This window comes from Hylobates moloch, unplaced genomic scaffold, assembly GCF_009828535.3.
Source record: "Hylobates moloch isolate HMO894 unplaced genomic scaffold, HMol_V3 SCAFFOLD_3, whole genome shotgun sequence".
Taxonomy (NCBI): Eukaryota; Metazoa; Chordata; class Mammalia; order Primates; family Hylobatidae; genus Hylobates; species Hylobates moloch.
The window spans coordinates 120,758,730-120,783,277 of NW_026652278.1; the positions used below are offsets into that span (position 1 = coordinate 120,758,730).

The 24,548-nt window shown below is 42.7% G+C and overlaps 1 protein-coding gene and 1 long non-coding RNA gene across 5 annotated transcripts in view; one reads left to right on the plus strand and one right to left on the minus strand.

Moving 5' to 3' along the window:
- JADE1 (jade family PHD finger 1) overlaps positions 1–22,404 on the plus strand; it is a 64,877-nt gene extending 42,473 nt beyond the window's left edge. For all 4 annotated transcript variants that reach the window (XM_058436754.1, XM_032147178.2, XM_058436755.1 and 1 more), the window contains 6 exons: positions 45–256; positions 3,590–3,757; positions 5,280–5,396; positions 9,598–10,119; positions 15,741–15,858; positions 19,233–22,404. In XM_058436754.1, coding sequence (XP_058292737.1) covers positions 45–256; positions 3,590–3,757; positions 5,280–5,396; positions 9,598–10,119; positions 15,741–15,858; positions 19,233–20,140 — 2,045 coding nt within the window. In that variant the 3' untranslated portion in view covers positions 20,141–22,404. The remainder of the gene's footprint in view (positions 1–44; positions 257–3,589; positions 3,758–5,279; positions 5,397–9,597; positions 10,120–15,740; positions 15,859–19,232) is intronic.
- Positions 17,730–20,175, minus strand: LOC131383123 (uncharacterized). Its single transcript, XR_009212905.1, has 2 exons — positions 20,083–20,175; positions 17,730–19,459 (listed from the first exon to the last, which is right to left on the minus strand). It is a non-coding gene; the product is annotated as an uncharacterized LOC131383123 (long non-coding RNA).
- Positions 22,405–24,548: the final 2,144 nt, after the last annotated feature.

Sequence of the window (24,548 nt, forward strand, 5' to 3'; positions counted from 1 at the left end):
ATATGGATTTATTAAAATGGGTTTTTTGGCATTTTTAACTTCAGGAATGCCTGAACTAGATGAATACACCATGGAGAGGGTCCTAGAGGAATTTGAGCAGCGATGCTATGACAATATGAATCACGCCATAGAGACTGAGGAAGGCCTGGGGATCGAATATGATGAAGATGTTGTCTGTGATGTCTGCCAGTCTCCTGATGGTGAGGACGGCAATGAGATGGTGTTCTGTGACAAATGCAACATCTGTGTGCACCAGGTATGTGGGGCAGGGAGGCCGGAAAGAAGAAACCTCGGGCACGAGCCTGTCTGCTATGGGAGTGTATGCCTGGAGTCCAGGATTCTTCCTCCGAATGGGGTCTGTTTTTCTACGATTTAAAGAAATGTGCCCTATAGACGTTCTTTTTCCCTAGTAGGTTCTTATAGTGCTTGAAATATATCCTCTGCTTTTGCAGCCAGAAGGATAGCACCCTCTGTGGAAATCGTCTTTCTTCACAGTGTTTTATTCTTATCCATAAAAGTCAAGTTTACTTAAAAAGAATGTATGAGCCCCCTCTGTCCTATTGTAACATCTAAGTTTAGGTATTAAGAACACTGAGAAAACAAACCTTTGAAAAGGTGGTTAGTGTGCTGTATTAGTTTCTTACAGCCGCCCTGTGTAACAGACAAATTACTACAGACTGTGTGTGCTTAAAACAACAAAAATATATTGTCTTGTGGTTCTGGAGACTAAAAGTCCAGAATTGAGGTGGTGGCAGTGCTGTGCTTCTTCTGAAACATGCAGGAGAGCCCTTCCTTGCCTCTTCGTAGCTTATGGTGATTTGGGCAATCTTGGGCATTCCTTTGCTTGCGGCTGCCTTCATCATCGTGTGTGTTCTCCCTGTGTCTCTGTCTTCACATGGAGGTCTTCTTTTTTTTTTTTTTTTTTTTGAGATGGCTGGAGTGCAATGGCGTGGTCTTGGCTCACTGCAACCTCCGCCTCCTGGGTTCAAGTGATTCTCCCGCCTCAGCCTCCCGAGTAGCTGGGACTGCAGGAGTGTGCCACCACACCCAGCTAGAGATGGGGTGTTTCACTATGTTGGCCAGGCTGGTCTCGAACTCCTGACCTCGTGATCCACCCACCTTGGCCTCCCAAAGTGCTGGGATTACAGGTGTGAGCCACCACGCCTGGTCCACATGGCAGTCTTAGAAGGGCACCAGTTGTATTGGACTAGGGACGCACCCTACTTCAGAGTGAGCTCATCTTAAATAATTACATCTGCAATGACTATTTCTAAAGAAGGTCACATTTTGAGATATTTGGAGTTAGGAATTCAACATGTCTTTTAGAGGACACAATTTGCCTGTCATGTTTGTGAGCATGTGTTAGGGTATAAGCTGAGCTGTTAAAGGAGAGGAAAGCAGCCCCTTTTCTTGAAGACGATTTCCTGTCTTAAAAAACAGGACAGTAGGTTTCGGTGATTGCTTGCTACCATCCACAGAAAGGGAAACCCTTAGATTTCAGGAGAATGGGCGCTAGGTAAGTTAAAAAGTTTATGACAATCTCAGTGCCTCTTTTCTTTTTTATTTAGTTTTTAATGCAGTAATGAAGAAATTTGGATTTGGGTGGGGACATGTGCCCACGCATATTCTTAGGATTTAAAAGGCTATCCTGAAGTACTTTCTTTAAATTCACCTGTTGATGCTGAGATTTAAAGCAAACTTAAAAGAAAGACTTGTATGGAATAGGTGCTTGGTGACTTCTTGGGAAGAAGAAGCACGTTTGCTCCATGAAGTTCTTGATTACCCTTTGCTTCATAATTTGTGACCTCCTAGACTTTCCCTCTGTCTGAAGACCTCCCCAGCTGTGGCCCAGTCCTGGCTCCTTGACAGGGAGACCTGCAACTCCTGCTTCAGTCATTGCCGTCTGTTGCTCTGGATCTCACACTGTCTGGGAAGTCTCCTTACGGCAGTGAGAATTCCTGTGGTGGCTTTGTTCTGTGACATGAGCACCCTGATGACCAGTGTTGCTTTTTTGGTTGCTGGTGCTTCTTGTATTTACTTGGCTGACTTCTCATTCTTTTTCTTGTCTTTACTTGCAATTTTTTTTCCCCATGAAAATTTTTTTTGAGTAAAAGCGTTCTGCTTGAAAACTGGTCAACCCCTGTTTTATCAACGAGTTAACTGATGTCAGGGCAGGGTTGTACAAGCTCTCACGGTAGGCGTGTGGCAGAGTTGTAACTTAAGGCTTTTGGATGCCCCCTTCTCACCTTCTGTTCTTTCTGCCATATCACCTTTTCTCTTTTCCTCAACATTTACTTCATTTTTCCTTTGAGAAATCCTTCATGGCTTATCTTTAAGGCATACTTTATGTAATCTCCTAAATTAGTTTAGACCTGCTTTTCCAGGAAAAAAATTTCTTCCTTCAAATATGGCTGTAGAATGTCTGATACAGACCTTTAGTATTTCGAAACCTTTATAGTGTCACTTACCTCCGTTAAAAATTTTTTTCTAGTTAAGTCTGCATTGACAGTGGCTTATTCATGGCCCCGACACAGCGCTCCGAGGCTTCCATCTGAAGTGTGACTTTTCGTGCTCAACTCTCATCCTTGTGGTTTCCTCTTTGCATCGTCGTGGGTATTCAAATTGCATAGTGGCTGTGTTTTTTCTGTCTGAAGAATTAGAGTTATGCTACTGTGACTTTCGACTTCCTGACTTCCAGGTCATTTAAGGATAAAGTTCTAAACAGTTGGGTTTTTAAAGGGCTCTCTGAATATGCTCCTGGTACCATCGTGGTTTTTATTTATTCAGTTATTTAACATTAACCTTTTCTCTCTTTGAACTGTCTTAATTACTTTAGTTGTAATAGCCTTGATTTCTGCAGTTTATGCCATCTTGTGTAATTTTGCTGTCTTGTACAAAACAGGCTTTGTCTTATTTTTTAATTTAAATTGCTTTTTTGTCTCCATTTCTGAAAGGCTGAATTTGTTTTAAATATCAGCTAAGGAGACGACATTCTTTCCATGTAGAAGGTCTCCTTTTTCTGCCCTGTTGTGTTCACTGGGAGAGTGCTGGGATCTAGTTGGTATGGAGTTTGCCTAGCTTAGGGAGTGTGCGTGCTTCTCTCCTGTTCCATTGCCATCTCATTCAGCAGCTTTGGGAGATTCTCTCAACTGCTGTGTGCTTTTTCTCCACACTCTGTATTCCACCCCACCTCTGTCAGTAAAGTAGAGGAATAGCTTCTCTCACGGAACCCTGTGGAGTGTTTCGAGGACTTACAGAGGACTTACTGCTCAATATTTAGAAACTGTGGCAACATAGCAAAGCAGATTTAATATAAACCTTTCTGTTCTCAAGTAGTTTCCAGGACCACCCTCTGCTAAATAAATATGTATTGTGTCAGCAGAGCTCACATACCTCCTAAATGCTCTTGTGAGGCTGCCGGGCATTTTCCCGAGGGGAGAGGGTCATAGCCAGGAAGCTGTGGGAGTGTCTCTACTTTGGTGGTAGTTCTGTTAAAATCTTTCTAAGTGTTTAAAATGAATAGATACAATGGGAAAAATAACATTTTCTCTTTCTCTCTATTCCTCTGGGATGTGCTGTGGCATCACAGGCCTGTTACGGAATCCTCAAGGTACCAGAGGGCAGCTGGCTGTGCCGGACATGTGCCCTGGGGGTTCAGCCAAAATGTCTGCTGTGTCCGAAGAAGGGTGGAGCTATGAAGCCCACCCGTAGCGGAACCAAGTGGGTCCACGTTAGCTGTGCTCTGTGGATCCCTGAGGTACGTGCGGTTCTTTTTTTATTGTTTTTACTTCTTTTTGAGACAGAGTTTTACTCTGTCACCCAGGCTGGAGTGCAGTGAGCTGGATCATGGCTCTCTGCAACCTTGACCTGCTGGGCTCAAGTGATCCTCCCACCTCAGCCTTTTGAGTAGCTGAGATTATAGGCATGTGCTACTAGGCCCAGCTTATTTTTTATTTTTTTATAGTGAGGGGATCTCACTTTGTTGCCCTGGCTGGTCTCAAACTCCTGGGATCAAGCAGTCCTCTTTCCTTGGCTTTCCAAAGTGTTGGAATTACAAGCGTGAGCCACTGTGCCTGGTCAAGCATTGTTTTTAATAGCACCTTAGCTCAGAAGGTCCTGGCTTTTAACTGGGATTCAGTGGGTGGGTGGAGAACCATGCATAAATAGGCAGCATTGTAGCTGATGAGTAAAAAGACAGCTTTTAGTTGCTACCTTTTTCCTTGAGGAAACACTGAATCTTAAGCACACTCTCATCTTGTCATGGAATGTAAATTTGTGGAAATGTTAGCTGGAAGCAGCAGTCACTTGGGACTGTAAGTTAGTGGTGGTCACTCAGCCATCGCAGTGAGCCTTCCCATTGCGACTCTCACTCCCAGAAGTAGACCTGTAGCACTTAACCAGCTGTGGCCTGGGCGTGTCATTCCCCAAGGATCAGCTGTACATCCTGTGTGTGGCAAGCTGTACTTGAGTTGAGGCACCACCATGGTTAAAAAACAACCACTCTTAGGCTTACTTTGGTGATTTTTATTTAAACTCTTATTGTGCCTCAACCTTTCTAATTTCAGGTCTGGTCTAATTTATTTCTAGTCTCAGACCTTGACTAATATAATTTGCATAGCCCAGGGTGAGAATATAATTTGCTATTCAAATTCCAGCATTTTTTGGGTGTGATTTTGGTACATTTTCCTCCTGGGGAATATTATTTGAGGATGATTTGGATTGAGGTTTCATGATTCGGGTCTTGGTAGCACTGGGTCTCGTGGTTTGGTATTGATGGGATACAATTAGGTGATCCAGGCCGAATGCAGAGGAATTTCCCATCGTGAATGTAGTCATGTTTTGGACTGAAGAAAATGGTTTTCTTTGGCGAGAGATTAAAAACAGGTTATATTTACTTACCCGGTTGTTGACAACCTATTTGAATCAATTTAAGATGGATTTTTAGTCTTCACCAATTTGTTATGGGCTAGAGATTATAGACGACATTGTCCTGGTACCTGACTCTGTCATCAGACGCTCCGGTAAGAAGTGAAAACTCAGTTATCTAAGTGTTTTTGACAAACAAGGATGTCTGTCAGATGGGGACTGGGCTCAGTTGTCACTGGGGCTGTTCTGAGGCTTTTAAAGTAAGGGTTTGCTTTGTTCCAGGTGAGTTGGGTGCCCCTTGCCACTGTCTGGTAGGAGAGATGTAGGAAAGTAATGGATCTTTTAGTTTGTGACATTCATGTTCAGCCTTTGACGACCTGAGCCACCCTGTCTTGTTATTTTCCTACCTTTAGGTGAGCATTGGCAGCCCGGAGAAGATGGAGCCCATCACCAAGGTGTCACACATTCCCAGCAGCCGGTGGGCGCTAGTGTGCAGCCTCTGCAATGAGAAGTTTGGGGCCTCTATACAGGTAATTCGCTTCTTAAGAATGGCTTCATTTTCCTTTCCTGCATGGTGGGGAGCAGGATGAGGGAAGGCTCTGTGAACTGTGCAAGGGTTTGGAGAGAATCCAGGAAGCAGGACGAGGTTCCCAAGGGGTGACTCCAGCCCCAGTACGCACACCTTTAATAGGCTAACTGTATCCGGTGTAACCAGAACCCAAGCTTTCACAGTCACAGGGTAGTTCAGAAGTTCCCCTGAGCTGTGAGGCGGTTCCAGTTTGTCTCTCACTACCCTCTTTCTGCCCAAAGTCTAGCATCGCAGCTTCTTTCCATAGGCTGACACCTCCTAGCAGTCTTAGTGAGATGTTCCTTGACACGGCATTTGAGAGTTGGCCCACCCTCCCACCTGCAGTCACCAAGTGTAGCTGCAGACCCTGGCCCACCTCTGTGGCGGTCTCCTGAGATTGCAGGTTTCCATGGTGTGTGCACACCTGTTAGTAATCAAGGGGATATGCTGATGTATTTGCATGTGGAAAAACAGAGACTCTTTGAACACGGCCTGGGTAGAGGGGCATCTGTGAGGAACTCCTGTGTATGCTGTCATCTGATTGGAACATGATTTGGATGTCTGATTCTTAATGGCACTTCGCGCACATGCACGTGTGTGTGTGTGTGTGTGTGTGTGTGTGAGAGCGTGAGTGAAAGAGTGCGTGCACACCTGTGTGTAAACATGTTGCCTGCCTGCTTTTGCGTATCCAGGTACAGACAAGTGTAGGATGTCATGAGATAGGGGAATTAAGGAGGGAATATAGATGGCATACTGTTTTTCATGTGGTCTAAGACCCTACCGAGAAGTTCGTTTTTAGGCCTCACATTATTGACATCTAGACAGTCAGGATTAGAGAGGCCTGCAGTGCTGTGTGGCTGATGGGGGCCCTTCAGGTTAAGTTTGGATCTTCTGGGACGTACCAGCACAGGCCACAGGCTCTTCTTCCTTGGTTTCCTCATTGAATTCTGGGAGCAGAGGCACTGTTTTGGGATGGCTTCTTTCTCAAAGCAGCTCAGCACAGACATAAGCTCCAAGAGCATGGTCATCCTGTCAGCCATGGGTTTTAAAGAAATGACCTCATTTGGCAAAGTCAGTTTGTATTTTGGCTGATAAATACTTCTTTCCGGAAGGTGGTTTTAAATTTTTTTTTTCTTTTTTTGAGACAGAGTCTCACTCTGTCGCCCAAACTGGAGTGCAGTGGCATGATCTCGGCTCACTGCAACCTCTGCCTCCCGGGTTCAAGCGATTCTCCTGCCTCAGCCTCCTGAGTAGCTAGGATTACAGGCACGCACTAGCACACCCGGCTAGTTCTCATTTTTGTATTTTTAGTAGAGATGGGGTTTCACCATGTTGGCCAGGCTGGTCTCGAACTCCTGACCTCGTGATCCACCCACCTTGGCCTCCCAAAGTGCTGGGATTACAGGCTTGAGCCACCACGCCTGGCTGTTTTTGAATTTTTTTTTAACAAGCCAAGTGGTTCTACTTTTCTTCTTTATCACTTCGACTAGTGTTCAAGAATCCAAAATATAACAGAAATATTTGGAGGGTGGGTCATGAGACAGCTGGTGGGATTTGGCTGGGGACCTTGAAATAGTGGAGATAATTTTTGGCATGTGAATACATGACAAACGCCTCTGGCCCGAGCTGGATTGGGGAAGGAGGAGGGAAGAGTGGAGCAGGAAGGGAAAAGGGCAGGGAGCTGATGTACTTGAGTGTGTGTGTGTATGCATGTGTGAGTATGGGTGTGAGTATGCGTATGTGTGATTATGCGTATGTGGGTGAGCATGCATATGTGAGTGCATGTGTGGGGGTGCGAGTGTGCATGTATGTGTGTATGCGTGTGTATTTGGTTATGCATGTGTATGCTGTGAGTATGCATGTATGCGTATTTGAGTATGCGTTTGTGAATGTATATGCGCGTGAGTGTGTATGCGTGTGTGAGTATACACGTGAGTATGCATGTGAGTATGCATGTGTGTATGCGTGTATGTGTATGTGTGAGTATGCATGTGTGTGTGAGTATGCATGTGTGTATATATGTGTGTGTGTGAGTGTGCATGTGTGAGTATGAGTGTGTAAGTATGTGTATGCATATGTGCACTGGCAGGAAACAGGCTGCAGCAGACCACATTCCCCGGTGTTCTGAGTGTAGAATTTATGCCCTTGCCTGAGTTTGCCAATCCTGGTCCATAATTAATGTTTAAAAGAGGGGGGCGAATGGGATCTTTGTTTCCCTTTTGAAGAGAAATGATATAATGACTTTTTTGTTGCCATTGACCTCTTTTTCCCAGAACATTAATCTAAAGAAGAGGCCAAAGAAGGCTGATGATTTTTCATATCTTCACAGAATGGATTGATTTTATTAAAAGAATTCCTCTCTGAAATGTCTGCAGCTGTGAAGGCTCTGGTTTACGTTTCTGTAACATCTGTTTGCTGAGTCAACCTGAATGGGAAAACCCAGAGGAAGGCCATTTGGCGTTTTTACAAAGTCCTGTATAAATATTCTGCTGCAGTTCATTTCTCTTCAGGGTTAGAGCGCTTGGGTTAAGTGTAGTTTAAGCCAAACACAGATAGTGTCTCAGTCATCTGTTCCCACTTTTACTTCCCACTTGGCTGTGTGCTACAAGGGAAGACACTTTGTCTTCTCATGACAGTGGCCAGGTGTGTGTGTGTGTGTGTGTACGTGCGTGTGTGTTTGTGTGTTCTGCCACCAAAGCCGACTTCACACATTTCTTAGAATTGAGGTTATTTATAGAGAAAATACAGATTTATGTCAGTCTCTGTGGTTGAAGTGTTTGTAAGGGTGGAATGGTGAAGGGAGCTGGATTTTCTCCTCAGTAAAAGAGACCTCATAGTAATGGAAGAAAGCCTGGTTGGCAGCGAGTTTCCTCTTAAATACTGAAATGATTGGGGGAAATCCTCAGCTCTAGCCTCTGCCATCCTTGGTGATGTGATTCAGGATCTGTTGAATGAGTTGAATTCAACTTCTCAGTTGGCTTGAAGCCACTGGATTCTACAGCTCTGTGCAGCCCCTGGCATGCCCTGGGGATCACTTGGCCTCACACAATGCAGTGCTGCTTTTCAGGGACTGGCTTCAGTCACCATGAGGAACCACCTTCTAGGGATTTGCTCAGCAAGATCAGTGGAGGAGGATTTAATCACTTTGCTCCTGCTAGACCAGAGGCTTGTTGTCTGGATCAAAGGCACTAAATTGTGGCCCCGTTTAGGCAGTGAGAGGAGAAGTGTTCTCCTGCATAGGTTGCTGATACCTGGCCTCTAGGTTGACCTCCTTGTGACCCATGGGAAGGATCTTTCACGGTTCTCCTGCCTCTCTTCAGTGGCCAGGATCGGTGTGCACAGATCTCAGGGCTCAGAGCCCTTCATGCATCTGGTGAAGCTTCTTCGCAAGTGTGAAGACCTTTCCCTACCTTTCCTATGCTGGATACCTCTTGTCTCCTATTTTTTGGGGTTTTTATTCAGTTTCTCCTTCGTGCTGCTTCAAGGAAGTGCACTGTTCATTTTCTCACTCGTGTTGGGACTCTTCCTGGCTGGGGAGTCAGGATTTATGTTCAAACTGTGAGTAGTAGTCATTCTTCCCAAGGAGGTTCTTATTCATGTTTACACCAAAAGAGCTCAAATCTGTAAGAAAACCCACGTTAATGCCTGAAAGTGGACTTTGCATGTTGAGTACAGATTCTTTTGAACATGATCCTAGTGCCACACCTCCTTCCTCTACACATGTCATTTGTATAATCACGTCTGCTCCACGATGGGATTTGGATGCAGTTACCTTTCTGAGGAAGTTAGGGTTTGGTTGATTAAACCTTTCATTTGAAGAGGGCCCTTAAATTCCAAGACTTGGCTGGGCGCAGTGGCTCACGCCTGTAATCCCAGCACTTTGGGAGGCCGAGATGGACGGATCTCGTTTGCCCAAGAGTTGGAGACCAACCTGGGCAACATAGGGAGACTTCATCTCTACAAAAAAAGTCCCAAGCCTTACCTCTTTTAAAACATGACATGATCTTCCAGGGTTAATCCATGTACAACTTTCCTGTCACAGCACATGCTTGAAGCATGGCTCTTCTCTGTGCATGTGTACATGAGGTGCCTAGCACTGCGGGCCTTCTGCCATGGTTGCTTTATAATGGCCTATTCTCATGTTCTTTGTGTGTTCTTACCAGTGCTCTGTGAAGAACTGCCGCACAGCCTTCCATGTGACCTGTGCTTTTGACCGGGGCCTGGAGATGAAGACCATCTTAGCAGAGAATGATGAAGTCAAGTTCAAGTCCTATTGCCCAAAGCACAGCTCACACAGGAAACCCGAGGAGAGTCTTGGCAAGGGGGCTGCACAGGAGAATGGGGCCCCTGAGTGTTCCCCCCGGAATCCACTGGAGCCCTTTGCCAGCCTTGAGCAGAACCGGGAGGAGGCCCACCGGGTGAGTGTCCGTAAGCAGAAGCTGCAGCAGCTGGAGGATGAGTTCTACACCTTCGTCAACCTGCTGGATGTTGCCAGGGCTCTGCGGCTGCCTGAGGAAGTAGTGGATTTCCTGTACCAGTACTGGAAGTTGAAGAGGAAGGTCAACTTCAACAAGCCCCTGATCACCCCAAAGAAAGATGAAGAGGACAATCTAGCCAAGCGGGAGCAGGATGTCTTGTTTAGGAGGCTGCAGCTGTTCACGCACCTGCGGCAGGACCTGGAGAGGGTAATGATTGACACTGACACTTTATAGTGACTTAGAGAAGAAGATGCAAAGAGGCGAACGCTCGCCCAGAGCAAGAAATGATAGCCAGTCATATACTCTCAGACCCTTGTACACACCACAGCATGAGGTTGTGTTGGTTAAAAATATTTATGGGCTGGTAAACTCATTGTACATATGTGCAAAACTGCCACTGAGTGGGGAGCTTCTTTGTGATTTTTTTTTTTTTTAACACTTTCCCATTAATCTTTACTGTTTTGTAAGATCAAATGGGGTGTGTCTTCCCCACCCCCATTCCTTCATTCTAGAGCTAGAGTGAATGAGCCCCAAGAAAATGACCCAAGGAGTTGACTCAGGATTGTTTACAGACTGATTTAGAAAACCAGAACGGATTTCATTTCTAATGGAGGGGGCCAGAGATGGGAAAATTTCTTATTGAGTCCGGGGAAACACTAGGTGCTGGTGATGGGCTTATGAAGGAAGCTAAGCACGGCTGCTCACTGGCCCCCCCTTTGTTTCTTGGGTAATTCACAGGGGAATTCTCAGTACTGTCATGGAGCAGAGCAGGCAGTGGGTGCTGATGTGTGTGCATGAGCTGTATGTACACATGCATATATCTGTTACAGAAGATACTCCTGGCAGTGAGGTGCTAAGTCATCACTGAGGCTGTGTGTGTGTGTCCCCGTGTCCATCCATGTCTGTTGTGTGTCTGTGTGCAGGTATGGGTGGGATTCCTGGTGCACAGGGGTGTCAGATCTGTCTGAGGAGCCCCAGTCATGTTCAGCACGCTACAGATGTGTTGTTTGTCACACTGAGATTGCTGAATGTCGTGGCTGTTGGCTGCCGAGCCTCAGCTGCTGGCACTTCCTTCTGCTGTTTGCTGCTTTTGTGCCTCTCCCACTTTCCATCACCTCTGGAGTCCCGTCTGGACGTCCCTTCCTGCTACAGAAATAATGAGGAGTGGGTTGCCTACCCCTAGGGCCTCCTGCTCCCTGTAGGTAGTTTCTGGCTGAGGCTTGCTAATTGGGGTTGCTTCTTAGAGCATCTTCCACATTAACTCCCCTGGCTGCTGGCTACCAATTAAATTCATTAGTGTGAAAGAGGTGGGAGCGAGGTTTTCTGGCCTGAAGCAGTCTGCACTGAAAGGTACCCAAGTGGCCTGAAACAATGTAGGGAAAGACCTGGGAAACACTGGACCAAAAAAGCCTGATCTCATGGAGACCTGCATGGCCCTGTTAGAGATGGCGTAGAAGTGAGTCTTTTAAAGGGAGCATTAGAGATCCTTTTAGTACACGACTGAGTGCCAGCTTATTTGTGATGACCCTTCCCAGACCAGGTTAGGATTCCTGGGAAGGCCATGGATTCCGGCCCTGGAAGAGGCAGGATCCTGGAGCAGATTTGTGAGGCTTTTGTGCTCCCATACGCCCCCTGGTGGTGAGTGTAAAGAAGACTGCCTCTCACAACTACATGTATGTGTGGCATTTTTGTTAGAGATGAGAAAAGGATTGAGAAGGATAAACCGGAATCCTGGTGAGAAGCCTTTATGCCAGCCCGACACCTGCTGTAATTGGGGTGCATGAGCTGTGGAGTCAGATAGTTGTTGGGAGGGGGAGGAGAAGAAGTCTATTGTTTGGACTGTGTTTGTCTCACAATCACCACAAAATAAAAGTGTAGAAAATGCTTGTGGTGTACTAACTCTTTTCTGTACTTAAGTTACTCAGATTAACATGCACTTCTAATTCTAAACATTTTTTTTGGAGTCATCATTGTCGCTGTTTAAGTAGAACAATGCCAACGATGTATGAGAAACAGGGAATAAATCAGGATTTGTGTGTGTATGTGTGTGGCATTACTTACATTTACTTTATTAAAAAGCCTAAGGAATTTAAAGGAATTTGTATTCAGTTTATTTTTATTTTTTTTTGAGACAGAGTCTCACTTTGTTGCCCAGGCTGGAGTGCAGTGGCGTGATCTCGGCTCACTGCAGCCTCCGCCTCCCAGGTTCAAGTGATCTCCTGCCTCAGTCTCATGAGTAGCTGGGATTACAGGCGTGCGCCACCATGCCTGGCTAATTTTTGTAGTTTTAGTAGAGACAGGGTTTCACCATGTTGGTCAGGTTGGTCTTGAACTCCTGACCTCAAGTGATCTACCCGCCTTGGCCTCCCAGAGTGTTGGGATTACGCCACTGTACCCAGCCTTAGACTCAGTGTAAAATGGGCTTATTGTAATGAAAAAAAAAAAATACGCTACCCAAAATCTGCCATGATGCCTGTGATGGTGAAGGCATTAAAAAATTGAAATCTTTGCCTTGCCCAGAGAGTTGCACAGTTATTTGTAATTATAAACAGTAAGTGTATCAGGGCAGGGGTAACAATAAAAATCCAATCATTACTACCAACTTGTTTTCTCAAGTAAGTTAGTTTTCTGTTTAATTCACACAATATCAGTTTATAGCAGATCCTCAAAAATCATTTAATACCTGTGACTACAATCAAGGCATACGATCATTCTCAGACTGACAAATGAGTAGCCATCATTGGAAATGCAGACAACTGAGTGATTATGGTGACTGCTCTTCCTTCAAACACACACCTCGGGGCATTGCACACCTGGGTACCAGTTCTGGATCTGGAAGTTAGGTGACAGGAGTAGATTTCAGGAGGGCTTGGGAGCACACAACTTTAAGAAGACACAGTTGCTGATGTGGTGGGCAGCCATGTCATTCCCAAAGGCTGCCACTTCACTCTCATTCCTTTCCCCTAAAAGATGCAGTAAACGTGAGTTCAGCAAATGAGTATTTATTCAGATAAAGACGTGCTGCCACTGCACTCTGGCTAGTGTTATGGAAAGTGGCCAAGTCCTGGGAGCAGTCCTCTAGTCATTCAGTGGAATGGTCACCTTTGAAAATCTGGTAGTGGCTACAGTGTCCCCTGAACAAAAGGCACGTTCAACTTTAGTGTTGCAAACAGTTTTGGATTCAAGAAAACACTGAAACCACTTTTAGATGTCTTAGAGCAGTGTACCTCAGGGTGTTGCCCCTGATCCAGAAACTTAGGAATGCAGATTCATGGGCCCCACCTCCAAAGGGTGGTTCTGTTTTGTGGGTACCCCATGTTTCTGTTTGGGAACACTGCTTTAGGGGAAAGTGATGATCAGGTTTAAGGTGGTGTGAGAGTGCACCTGGAGATGGTTTAAGTGTTTTTTTCAGATACCTCCTTGCAGGCAGTTGGGAGAAGACAAAGCAGGGGAGGGAGCTTGGTGGAACGGGTGCAGGAAGGGACAAGCTGAATGTGTTTTGAGGATGGGAGAGCATCAGTCCAGCTCTGCAGGTGGAGGTTGCTGAGTGTTGTCCTATAGGGAGCTTTATGCATAAGGGAAGTCAGGTTTAGAGTCCTCAGTATTATAAAGTGGAGTTAGTCAGGGCTGATTTGTTCCAATTGAAAACCATGCCCTTTGCTTTTTGGGTTTACATTTAGATATTTCCCATCAGAGATCATGAGGAATAGCAGTGGGATTTTTCTGTTTAGCAGCCATGGTGTGGTCAAAGCTACCAAAATTAAATTTGAATAATATACAAAGTTCAAATTCCCTGGCTTCCCCGTTTTCCATTTTCAAGGATAATTTCAAGTAAGAGAGATGTAAGTATCTCTATTACACATCTGATTTGAATATGAGAGCAACCTGTCTGCTCCTAAGATGTCAGAATTTGTTTCCATTTTTTATTTCCAGGAGTCAGATTCCTTGTTAATGTAAAAACGGTTCTGTTTCCTAGAGGTTTTGAATCTGCTATGGATCTAGGTAGGGCCCCTCGTTCTTGAGCTTCACTCTTAATTTCCCGTGGGTAGAAAAATATTATCAAAGAGAGTAGTCTGTTAGCCACTTCCATTCCCAAGTTGGTGAGAATTTCTATAACGGACACCTGCTGCTTGGATTGAGGGTGTGCAGCTGTCAGAGAAGGGAAGAAACTACCTTAACTAGGCTGATTGACATCCATGTAATATTTACTATGAGACAGGGAGAGTGTTTTTATTCTCAATTTTTTATAATTTTAAAATAAGATAGGAAATGTTAGTGACATAAGGGATTGATAGAGAAAAAAAGATGGGAAGATCCTGAAAGTGAATTGGTTAGGGGCAGGAGAAGCCTGACTTGGCATTTTCCTGTTTAGGCCAGGAGATTTTACCATGACGCAAATGTGAAAGCCTGTGTTCTGTCTCTCTTAATGTTTCATGTCCTCTTGCAAATGAGACTGCCTTCAGCACAGCTGGAATTGTTAGGGTTTAGGCTACACTTACACTCTACACCAGAGTGCAAAATCTTTTGTGTCTTCACAAGGCTTGTTGATGCTTGTTGCTGTCCTCACTGCCAAAAGAAAAGGTTGGTGACCTTTGGACTTTTTCCACTTAAAGTAGGGTGATACTACTTTATTGAGTTTATGAGGAAAAATTATAAAGGTGTCAGGGGAAGAGTTTACTTATAATGGGATTTTTTTAGGAAAGTGAAGGCATGCCTGTAGGAGCTAATGGGAAAGATGTGGTCAGATAAAGATGCTACCATTCCTGCCACTGAAATTACTTAGGAGGTCTTGTCCACATGTTCCTGAAGAAGGGTTTAATTGTGTATTCGGTGTGCTGTGTCTGACATCTGTGTTTGCAGGTCCATGTAATCTAATCAGGTTGACCAATAGAAGATTTTAGGACTGAAGGATTAAGGGAGTTCAGAGACTAATTCTTTAAATTTTGTGTATTGAGTGATGACAGGTGGAGAACAAATCTAAATGTTGATTACTGGGCATAGGTTAGGGTTATGTGATCCAAAGCAGTCGCACATCAGATAGGAAGTAGAGCCAACTCTTAGCACTGGGTCTTTTCAGTTACAAGTGAATCAGGAGAGGGCAATACCAGTTTTTCAAGTGATGATACAGAGAACTGGACTGGCGATGTCTAACCAGCAAATCATTGGCAAAGCTGGAAATTTCCTAGGCATTCGCACACCTCACAGCAACACATAAGCTACCTGCTAACTCCAGGCCTTTCAGTGAGTTCAGTGTGCAGTTGACAAAGACATTTACTAGGATTCTTGGTAACCATTTGGTCTTCCAGTGGGCCTGGTGCAGGGGGCTCCACTTTGATGACCCTTGGCCCCATGTTTACCTAGTTCAGCCTTCAGAAGATAGTTGATAAAGTGCAGAAGTGGCTTCTGAACTGCTTTAAAGCCATTGGCCATCCAAGTAATAGAAGATATTGATGCAATAATTAGCAAAGTCGACTGGCAAAAGGTTGCAGGTTTTGACTTGGACACCAATGGCCTCTGTGCCGGGATGGGTTAGGTGTGGTGGAGGAGGCAGGACTTTTGTAGGAGTTCTCTAGGTGTCCCTCCCACTCCTGTGGGTCCCTAACACTCTTTGGTGTTGCTTCTGCCTATGTTGAGGGGTATAGTGGAATCCTTCTTATCTGCCCAAAAGGAGATTAGAGATTGGATAAAATGTTTAAAGTACCTATTGATTTCAAGTATCTGTCAAGGCCCTAGTAGGAGTAATTTCTCTTAGGGAAAGAAATTTAAAAAGCACCAAAGTACTGTTATACTGTATTGCTTACTTAGAATCTTTATTCTCTACATTCTAGGTTCGGAACCTCACTTACATGGTGACCCGCAGGGAAAAGATTAAACGGTCTGTGTGCAAAGTCCAGGAACAGATATTCAATCTTTACACTAAGCTTTTGGAGCAAGAAAGAGTTTCAGGTATGCATTAAGCCCTGGTAGGTCAAAGTATAGGGCAGGGGTTTGTAAGCTTTAACACTGTTGAGGAAGAAATAATCATTTCTTAATTTTCTTATAGAAGAATTTAAGAAGCACAGATGTTCATATTTAAAGGAAGTCTTTAATTTGAGGCATCATGTTTAAGGGAAAAAGCTATGAATTTGCCCTCTATAAATATGGGTGGAATCCTGTGTTCTCCGCTTACTGAGCAAACACATGAAAGTCTTTGGAGTCTCCCCAGTTTCTTCATGTGCAAAATGGGGATATCTCAAGCTACCTCTTGGAATTGAGAGACTAAAATGAAACAGTGACTTACATATTACACAGTAGTTGGTAAACACATCATGGGGATACCTAACAGGTTTATACTCGGCCGTGGGCTCTATCTGTAACATGGTAAATATGGTCAATATATGTTAAGACTGTACTTAAGACACAGTCCATTTTTAGATAATGTTCACAGTAGACTTTTTTTGTGTAGACGGATTGTTGAATATTTCTGAGATTGAGCACCAAATATTTATTTAGTGTCTTCTATTTTATATTGCCCTGGGCTAGGCAAACAGAAAAAGAAAACTAGGGTATATACTTCCTCTACTCTGGAGAACACATCAGTTACTTGGGAGATCAAGGGCAAAGATCAAGTTGGGCAGCTTGTTTAACCTCTCTGAGATTCCGTTGATCTTAAAGTTTGTTTTAGAATCAAGACCCCTTAAGTGCGTTTGAGCACTACATTCTGTGATCATAAGCCCCCAAAAGTAGGTAGTATAAGGATTTCAGAGAAGGAGAGCTGCTGAGTGTGGATCAGGCAGAATTAGGGACCCACGGAACAGATAGGTCTCAGACTGGACTTCATTGGAAGATAGTCAGCGTCTCTCTCCTGCCTTGGACTGCCCTTTAAAGTTCTAGCTGCACCATTCTTGGTGCTTGCGTTATGCAATCACAGTTGATTCACTCTTGTTTTTGTGCATTTGTGGCTTTTTGTCGCTCCATCTAGATTATTATGGTGGACAGAGACAACAAAGAAGTTGTTATAACCTGTTGCGTTGAAATCCAAATTCTGGTTTTGTGCAATTATGTGCGACTAGAGGGAGCCTGGTCATCTGAAGAAATAAAAAAAGATTTAGGGAGGTTTAAATAATGTTCTTGAAGTGTTACATAGTTTGAATGCAATAACTTGTTGATATCCTAGATATTTTCTTCCCAAGATTAAGTATTTTCCAGGTGAATCAAGTGCATATCATTAGCTGGAACTTGGAGTTTAATTGTTAAAGATTTTAAAAATAAATTTTCCAAGTAGGGTGTCATATGCAAAAGTAGTTCGATCCAGATTCCCTAAGGTGAGCTCTCTCTTCATGATTCCTACCTGAATGCAAATAAATGAGATCTGTTTAACTCCCTTGGAAGACTGTCTGGTGCAGATCACCAAGCCTAAAGCAGCAAATGCTGAGCTGGGATCACTAATGCAAGTTGTGCCTGTGGAGTTGTGCCATTGGAGGGCTTTCTGCAATTCTTAAGTCATTATGTAATGAGTGATTCCCTGTAAAAATAAGCCGTAAAGAGCGTTTTCATCTGGTTTCATTTGAGTTGTTTCTCATGGATATTGCAGGCAGGTTTTTGCATTTCATGGCTGAGGTTTTTACTGGGTGAGCGAATGATATTCTTAATAAGTCTGGGAGTTGTTTTGTGGTAACAGAGCTGTAATGTAGATCTGCATTCAGAAGTCCTACTATTTCAGAAAAGGAAAACACATCTTCCTTTGATTCTGATGTAAGAACCATAGGTATGATCAGTTGAAAACATTTATCTTCCTATAGGATGCTGTTGAGTAATGCAGTTGAAACCCTTTAGGGTTTTCCAGTCCTAGGCTTCAGTCGTGTTCTTATTCATGCCTAAAGGCTGTCTCCTGCCTGAAGTAGAGCAGATGGCCATGATTTATGTGTCATTTAGGGTCCATGGTTTAAACTCTGTGATTCTGAGAGTGAGTAGGGTCATTGGCTGAGAGTGTCCTCAGTGGCAACAGTGCTTATGGGGGCGGGGGTCATGAGTTGGAGGCTCTTTAGAGACATGGATTACAGTCAAGGAGATAGAAATCAGAGTTCAGAAAATGTTAGCCTCTTCTTACCATTCTCTTTTCCTGTGGCAGGTGATTGAGTAAAATAAATATATTCAGTGTGATGGGAAGGTTGATTGTAATGATTGATTCTTGAGAAAGCAGCATTTCCAAACCAGCAGGTTGTAAAATACCTCCTCCTGTGGTCATGACAGCTCTGTGTTCTGAGTCGCTAGCTATGTGTCATTTGCTTGCAGTGTCTGTGTCTGGTGAGCACTAGGTTCTCATATGGCCTCTTGTCTCATACCCTGGGGGCTGAACCTTGTTTTCTTGGTGGTTCATATGAAAACATGAGAACTGCCCTTTCTAGATGATCTTGAGGCTGTTGTAGAATCATGGTCTTTATGACAAACTCTAATGTGTTATGAATTCACCCACTAGGGGTAACAACTCATTAGTGGGTTGTGAGATGAATTCAGTGGGTCATGACCAGCATTAAAAACAAGTAAAGTAAAATAGGAAATGTCAGAGTACATTATCAAGTGATGAGGGTTAATAGTATTTTGTGAAATGTGAACTCTTACTAGGTCATGCTGTGGAATTTAGTCACTGTGATTTGCATCAAAAAAATATGAAAAACATCAATTTAACTTACTTCAAGTTGAATTGACAATTCAGTTGAATCCCACAAATGTATTTTGCACATAATAATAATGAACATTTTTGGAACACTTACTATGTCAAGAATTATTTTAAACATTTCCTTTATTCATTCACATGTTTACATGTATTTGTCCTCATAATAACCCTGTGAGGGTATAGACACTTAGAGAAACTTAGACGCCCCGGGCCCTGCTTTTTGGGTACTCTCAGTCTCGTACGGGCGGCAGAAGACTGGACCGTGGAAGAGCGCGGCGCAGGTTCTGCTCTGTAACCAGGTAGAGGGAGCAGAGGCAGCCGTCAGCCACCTGATGGGTTCTGCATGGAGTCCCCTCTGAAAATCAGATCAGTTATTTTGTTTGGAGGAACATGTATTTGAGGAGGTCCAGTTTTATGAAAAATTATATGAGCTTCAGCTGTTTTAGAAAATGTGGCATATTGAGTCTGCAGATTGAATGGAGATTCTCAAGGCAGGTCATCTCTTCACTATAAAAACCAAATTTGTACAAACTTGATGGTGTAAGTGTTGTATTGTTGGGGGGGGGAGTTCACATAAATTGGGCCACACTAAGGGTGTAGAATTTTATTCTTTTGGATTAGCTTCTGCTGTAATTTTTCTTTATTTGTGGTTTTATGTTTATAGGTGTGCCTTCTTCCTGCTCCTCCTCCTCACTGGAAAACATGCTTTTGTTTAACAGTCCTTCTGTTGGCCCTGATGCTCCCAAGATAGAGGACTTGAAGTGGCATTCTGCGTTCTTCAGAAAACAAATGGGTACTTCCTTGGTTCATTCGCTGAAAAAGCCCCATAAGCGAGATCCTTTGCAGAATAGCACTGGAAGTGAAGGCAAAACCCTGCTGAAGCAGCCAGACCTGTGTGGTAGAAGGGAGGGGATGGTGGTCCCAGAAAGCTTTTTGGGTTTGGAAAAGACCTTTGCAGAAGCACGTCTCATATCAGCACAACAGAAAAATGGTGTGGTGATGCCAGACCACGGGAAAAGAAGAGACAATCGTTTTCATTGTGATCTCATTAAAGGAGACTTAAAGGACAAATCTTTTAAACAGAGTCACAAGCCTCTCAGGTCCACAGATGTGTCCCAGAGGCATCTGGACAACACAAGAGCTACCACGTCCCCTGGAGTGGGGCAGTCAGCACCTGGCACAAGGAAGGAGATAGTGCCCAAGTGCAATGGCTCCCTAATCAAAGTAAACTATAACCAGACTGCAGTCAAAGTGCCTACAACACCTGCCAGCCCAGTGAAAAACTGGGGAGGATTCCGGATTCCAAAGAAGGGGGAACGGCAGCAGCAGGGAGAGGCCCATGACGGGGCCTGCCACCAGCACTCAGACTACCCATATTTGGGCTTAGGCCGAGTTCCAGCCAAGGAAAGGGCAAAAAACAAATTAAAATCCGACAATGAGAATGACGGGTATGTCCCCGATGTGGAAATGAGTGACTCAGAGAGTGAGGCATCAGAAAAGAAATGTATACACACCAGCAGCACTATCAGCAGGAGGACAGACATTATCAGGAGAAGCATCTTGGCTTCTTGATGCAACAGAGATGACGCAGAAGCCCTTTGGGCTCGTCATTGGGTGTACTAGAGGAGAGCTCTGATATGGGGGAGAAGCAGAAACCCATTAATCCTGAGCTACACAAACACATTTACTTGCAATTCAGATTAATTTTTTTCCAGAGTCATTTTTAAATCATTTTTGTGAGAAGTTTGTGTTATTTGCAACTTGTTGAGGAAACAGAAGAGTAGACTGTAACCATAAGACACTGCTAAGACTAGAACCCGAACTAAACACTAAAATAAGAATGAAATAAGTTTTAAAGAAGGCAAGGCTTAAATAAGCCTCATGAATTTTTATAGCCCTCTGCGTTCTTCCCAAAGCACAAACTCGTGGTTACCTGAATATAGGGAACCAGATAAGGTTCTTGAGAAACCCTCATGGTACCATTCACAGCCCATAAAGTTTATTTTCTAGGACTGTGGTAGATCTTGAAATCATATTTATATTTGGCCCTCAAGGCTATTTTTGTTGCATTATAGTATACAGGCAGCAGCTCTGAAGCTTCAGTAACACTAAGAAATTTATGTGTAAATATAGCAGTCAGGGAAGAGAATTTTAAAAAAGGTCATTATTGAAGGAGCTGAGGGGACAGGGTAGAGCTGCTGCAACGTGGAGATTTAGGGTAATATAGCAAGGTCCTGCTGCTTGAAGCCTGTGAGTGGGTTGTGGATATGGGACTGGTGGAGAGTGAGATTGTTAGGAAAGTTGTGTCTATGAATAAGGGCAGTTGAAGTACAATTTTTACCAGTCCACTTGACCTTCTTCTTCCCTAACCACTGGCTCTTGAGCCAGCTTGGGATTTCCCTGGCCATTGCCAATACCTGGCCATCTGGCTTCCAATAGTACAATGGCTACTCAAGTTCAAGCGAAGAACTTCCAGACTCTGGTGACTGTTACTTCCCAGAGCCAACCACTAGTGCATATGTCAGGGAATCCGGGCTTCCAACATGAACGGATTCCTTAAGAAAAAGGAAAAAAAAAAAAGAAAAAAGAAAAAAAAAAAGTGAAATAGGTTATATTTTAAAAACAATAGAAAGGCAATAAGTTGCGACAAGCTCTTACTATTGACCAAGGTTATACAGGAAAGAGACTGAAGTGTACCCTTGAATAGGTTTTCTGTAGTCAGAGTTCTAAACTCTAATTTGTAACTTGGACTTTCTAATTGCAAATGGCAATAACTATTAAGTTATCAGCAATAATAAATTTAGCATTAAATTTGAGTACAATGTTTTGTTTTTGCACTCACCGTAGTGCATATGTATTAAGACAGTGGATAGTGTTTAGGTCCTGTTAATTTTCTTTAAAATTCAATGTGGTTGTGAATCAAACTTAAGGAAGGAACGTTTAAATAGCAATGAGATACAGAATTATGGGCCTTTGGAACAAGCCCGACTTCCCCTAAATTCTCCTTAGTTTGTTAATACCAGTATTCAGATTCCTGATTCATTTATACATCTGTTTCCATATGGCAGGGACATTATGATACTTAATGAATAATGCTTTGAGTTCTGCAGTTAACTTTCAAGTCTTCCAGATGATTGTCAACAACAAAAAAAGGCTTATTGAATCCCATCTTGCTATGCAAGTTTTATCAGATGATCAAATAGTAGATCTGATGCATCCCCATTGTATGTATGACATTTTCAAACCAAGTCTTAACTTTTCAAGGACATTTTAGTAGCTAATTCAGGGGAAGGGGAAGAATGATGCAGGTTTTTAGACTGACTGACTATTTTTGAGCTATGGGGCTCATTTTGAAAGACTGCTGTCCAGATCAGCTTGTTGCTAGATAATAGAAGGTTCTTATGAATCCAAGTTGTATATTCACTTGTAGCATAATTTAAAAATTAGATTTTTTTTGCATATGAGCAAAAACCTTTTGCTGGATACAGGAGAAGGTTGGACTTTATCTACAGTTATCTTTTGACTACAGCAACAGCTCTGGGTGAGAGTAGAATTTATAGAGGGATAATTTGTCAAGCCATAGAAAGAAAATCTAAATTAATCTAGTAAGCGTATGACCTCCCACCATTTTAAGAGGTATCAGATTCATTTGCACTATTAGGAATGCTAGTTTTGTGCAAAAATAATGCCTTACCTGTTTTTTCCCCACATTTAGGTTGAAAAGCTTTCAAATGTTCCAAGTTATGCTGAACCAAAAAACAAAACAAAAACAAAACAAAAAATATTTTAAAAAAACCCACACAAAAACAAAACACACAAAAATAAAAAGCCCACACTTTTTATTCCTGCTTCGAAATGCAAATGGATAGAGCACGGTTTCTCTGACAGTATAATGATGATAGCTTTGTGAGTTAGTTTCATGTCATGCTGGGAACTCTGTATGAGGTGGCCATAAGCAGCAACCAGCCCAAACACCCACTTGCGTTCTGTTAGTATGGAACCATTTGCATTTGTTTTTTTTAAGCTTTATCTTTCCTTGTGCATCCTGACCAAGAAATATCTTTGATTATGATTAATGTATTATGTCAAAATGTAGGCTAGTTAAACTTTTGTAAAGTTGCCTGGAATGTCATTTGTTAGGTTATAAACACGAGATCTAAATGAAGGGTTTTATGTGTTGTGTACAAATCTTAATTATTTTGAAATGGACAAACTTGTCATTACATTTGTAACCTTGTACAGAGGATTTTTCACTATGTGCCTAGCTTGGTGTCCATTCAGCTAAAATTGAAAAAAAAAAAGGTGCATGAAGAGTTAAAAATCAAATTAAAGTATATGTAGAGATGACTATTTTATATTACATGACCCAATCCTGTATTTATTTCTACCCCCTTTTTGAAAGTATTTATAAAACTAGTTGAGGACAGCTGTATTTTTTTGTTGAACTATTTAGTAGAATTGTGCCTTTTTGTCTGTATGTGAATAAATGCTGTACATTTTGCAATACATCTTCTTAAGTGTCTTGAAATCTGCTTTTGCTAAATATTTAAAGGTATATATGACTTAGCAGTCCTGAATCAGTTGTTTACTGTCTTCCAATTTAAATCAGGAATGAGAACTGTAGAGAACATATCAAGTTTGTGCAGAGCACAGATTCACTGGGCTGCTTTCTGGCTCAACTCTGATGGTGAGACTGAAAAATAACGGTTTGATTTTAGTCTTCCCCACCTGGAGTTCTTTTCTTTCCAGAATACAGTTTTGGATCTGAAAACATAGACTCGTTGAAACAACATAGACTTCAGGGTCAGAGAGAACTGTAGTTAAAGGCTAAACTATAGTTTACCAGGCACATGACATTGGCCAAGTCACTTAACCGTTTTAAGCCTCAGTTTTCCCAGAAGGAGGATAACATCTTAGTAGCTTAGATATTGAAGTAGTTGTGATTATTTAAAGCAAGTCCATTGAGCACCTTACAGAGAGCATATATTAGGCATTTAGTAAGTGGTAGGCTATTATTTTTATTAGGAACAAGACACTGATATTTACAATATTTTAACTAATGAGCTTTCTGAGGTGAAAAAATATTCCTGAATGATGGGAAAGTTGTATTTATAATACAACCTTTAAATAATTTTTAAAAATAATTTTTCAAAGAGCAGTTTCATTAAATGCTTTCTTTTGATCACAGAACTCTGGGACAATAGGGCAAAAAAATGTTATCTGCATTATACACCTTAAGACTTGGCCAAAATCACAGCAGTAGGTACTGGCAAAACTGGGCCTACACTCTCATTCTCATTTCTGAAAAGATCGTTTCCAGCCTGAAGCAATCTTTTGTACATCCACTACATGCAGAAATTTTAGCATATAGTGAAATGCACCTTTTTATGTTGGGAACAGCAAAACTGGTGTGAATTATGCATTCTCATGTAGATTATAATGATTAGGATCCAAAACAGGGTAGCTATCTTAGTCTAATTTATAATTTTTTTAAGGATTTGGCCAGTTTAAAAGAAAAAAACAATTATTCGTACATTTTGCTAAAAGCTTGTTTATTTCTCGTTTCTCCTTAGTGACTATTTACTTCCATATTGCTTGCTCTAAGACCCCTGAGAGAAATAACTGATTCTTCCTACAAGGTCTTAAAGTTGAATAACCACAATAGTTCCCTAGGGAAATTAAGTCCCCAGGAGCCAAAGGAAGGACCCATCATTGGCAGTTGTGCAATCTGTGATGGGAAATGTCGCACCAGGGACTCATGTTCACATTTTCACCCAAATCACTGAAAAAACAGTTTCTACCTTTGAAGCATTAGCCATCTGCAACAAACTTCACAATTAACTTCAAGGTTGAAATCTTCAATATGATTTCCCTTTAATGCTCAGGACTGCATTAGATGACGTGTTCTAGTCTGAGGTAGGCGTTGATTGCCTGGTCATTGAAAAATAGGATAAAGGCAAATCCAATGTTATCTACTTCC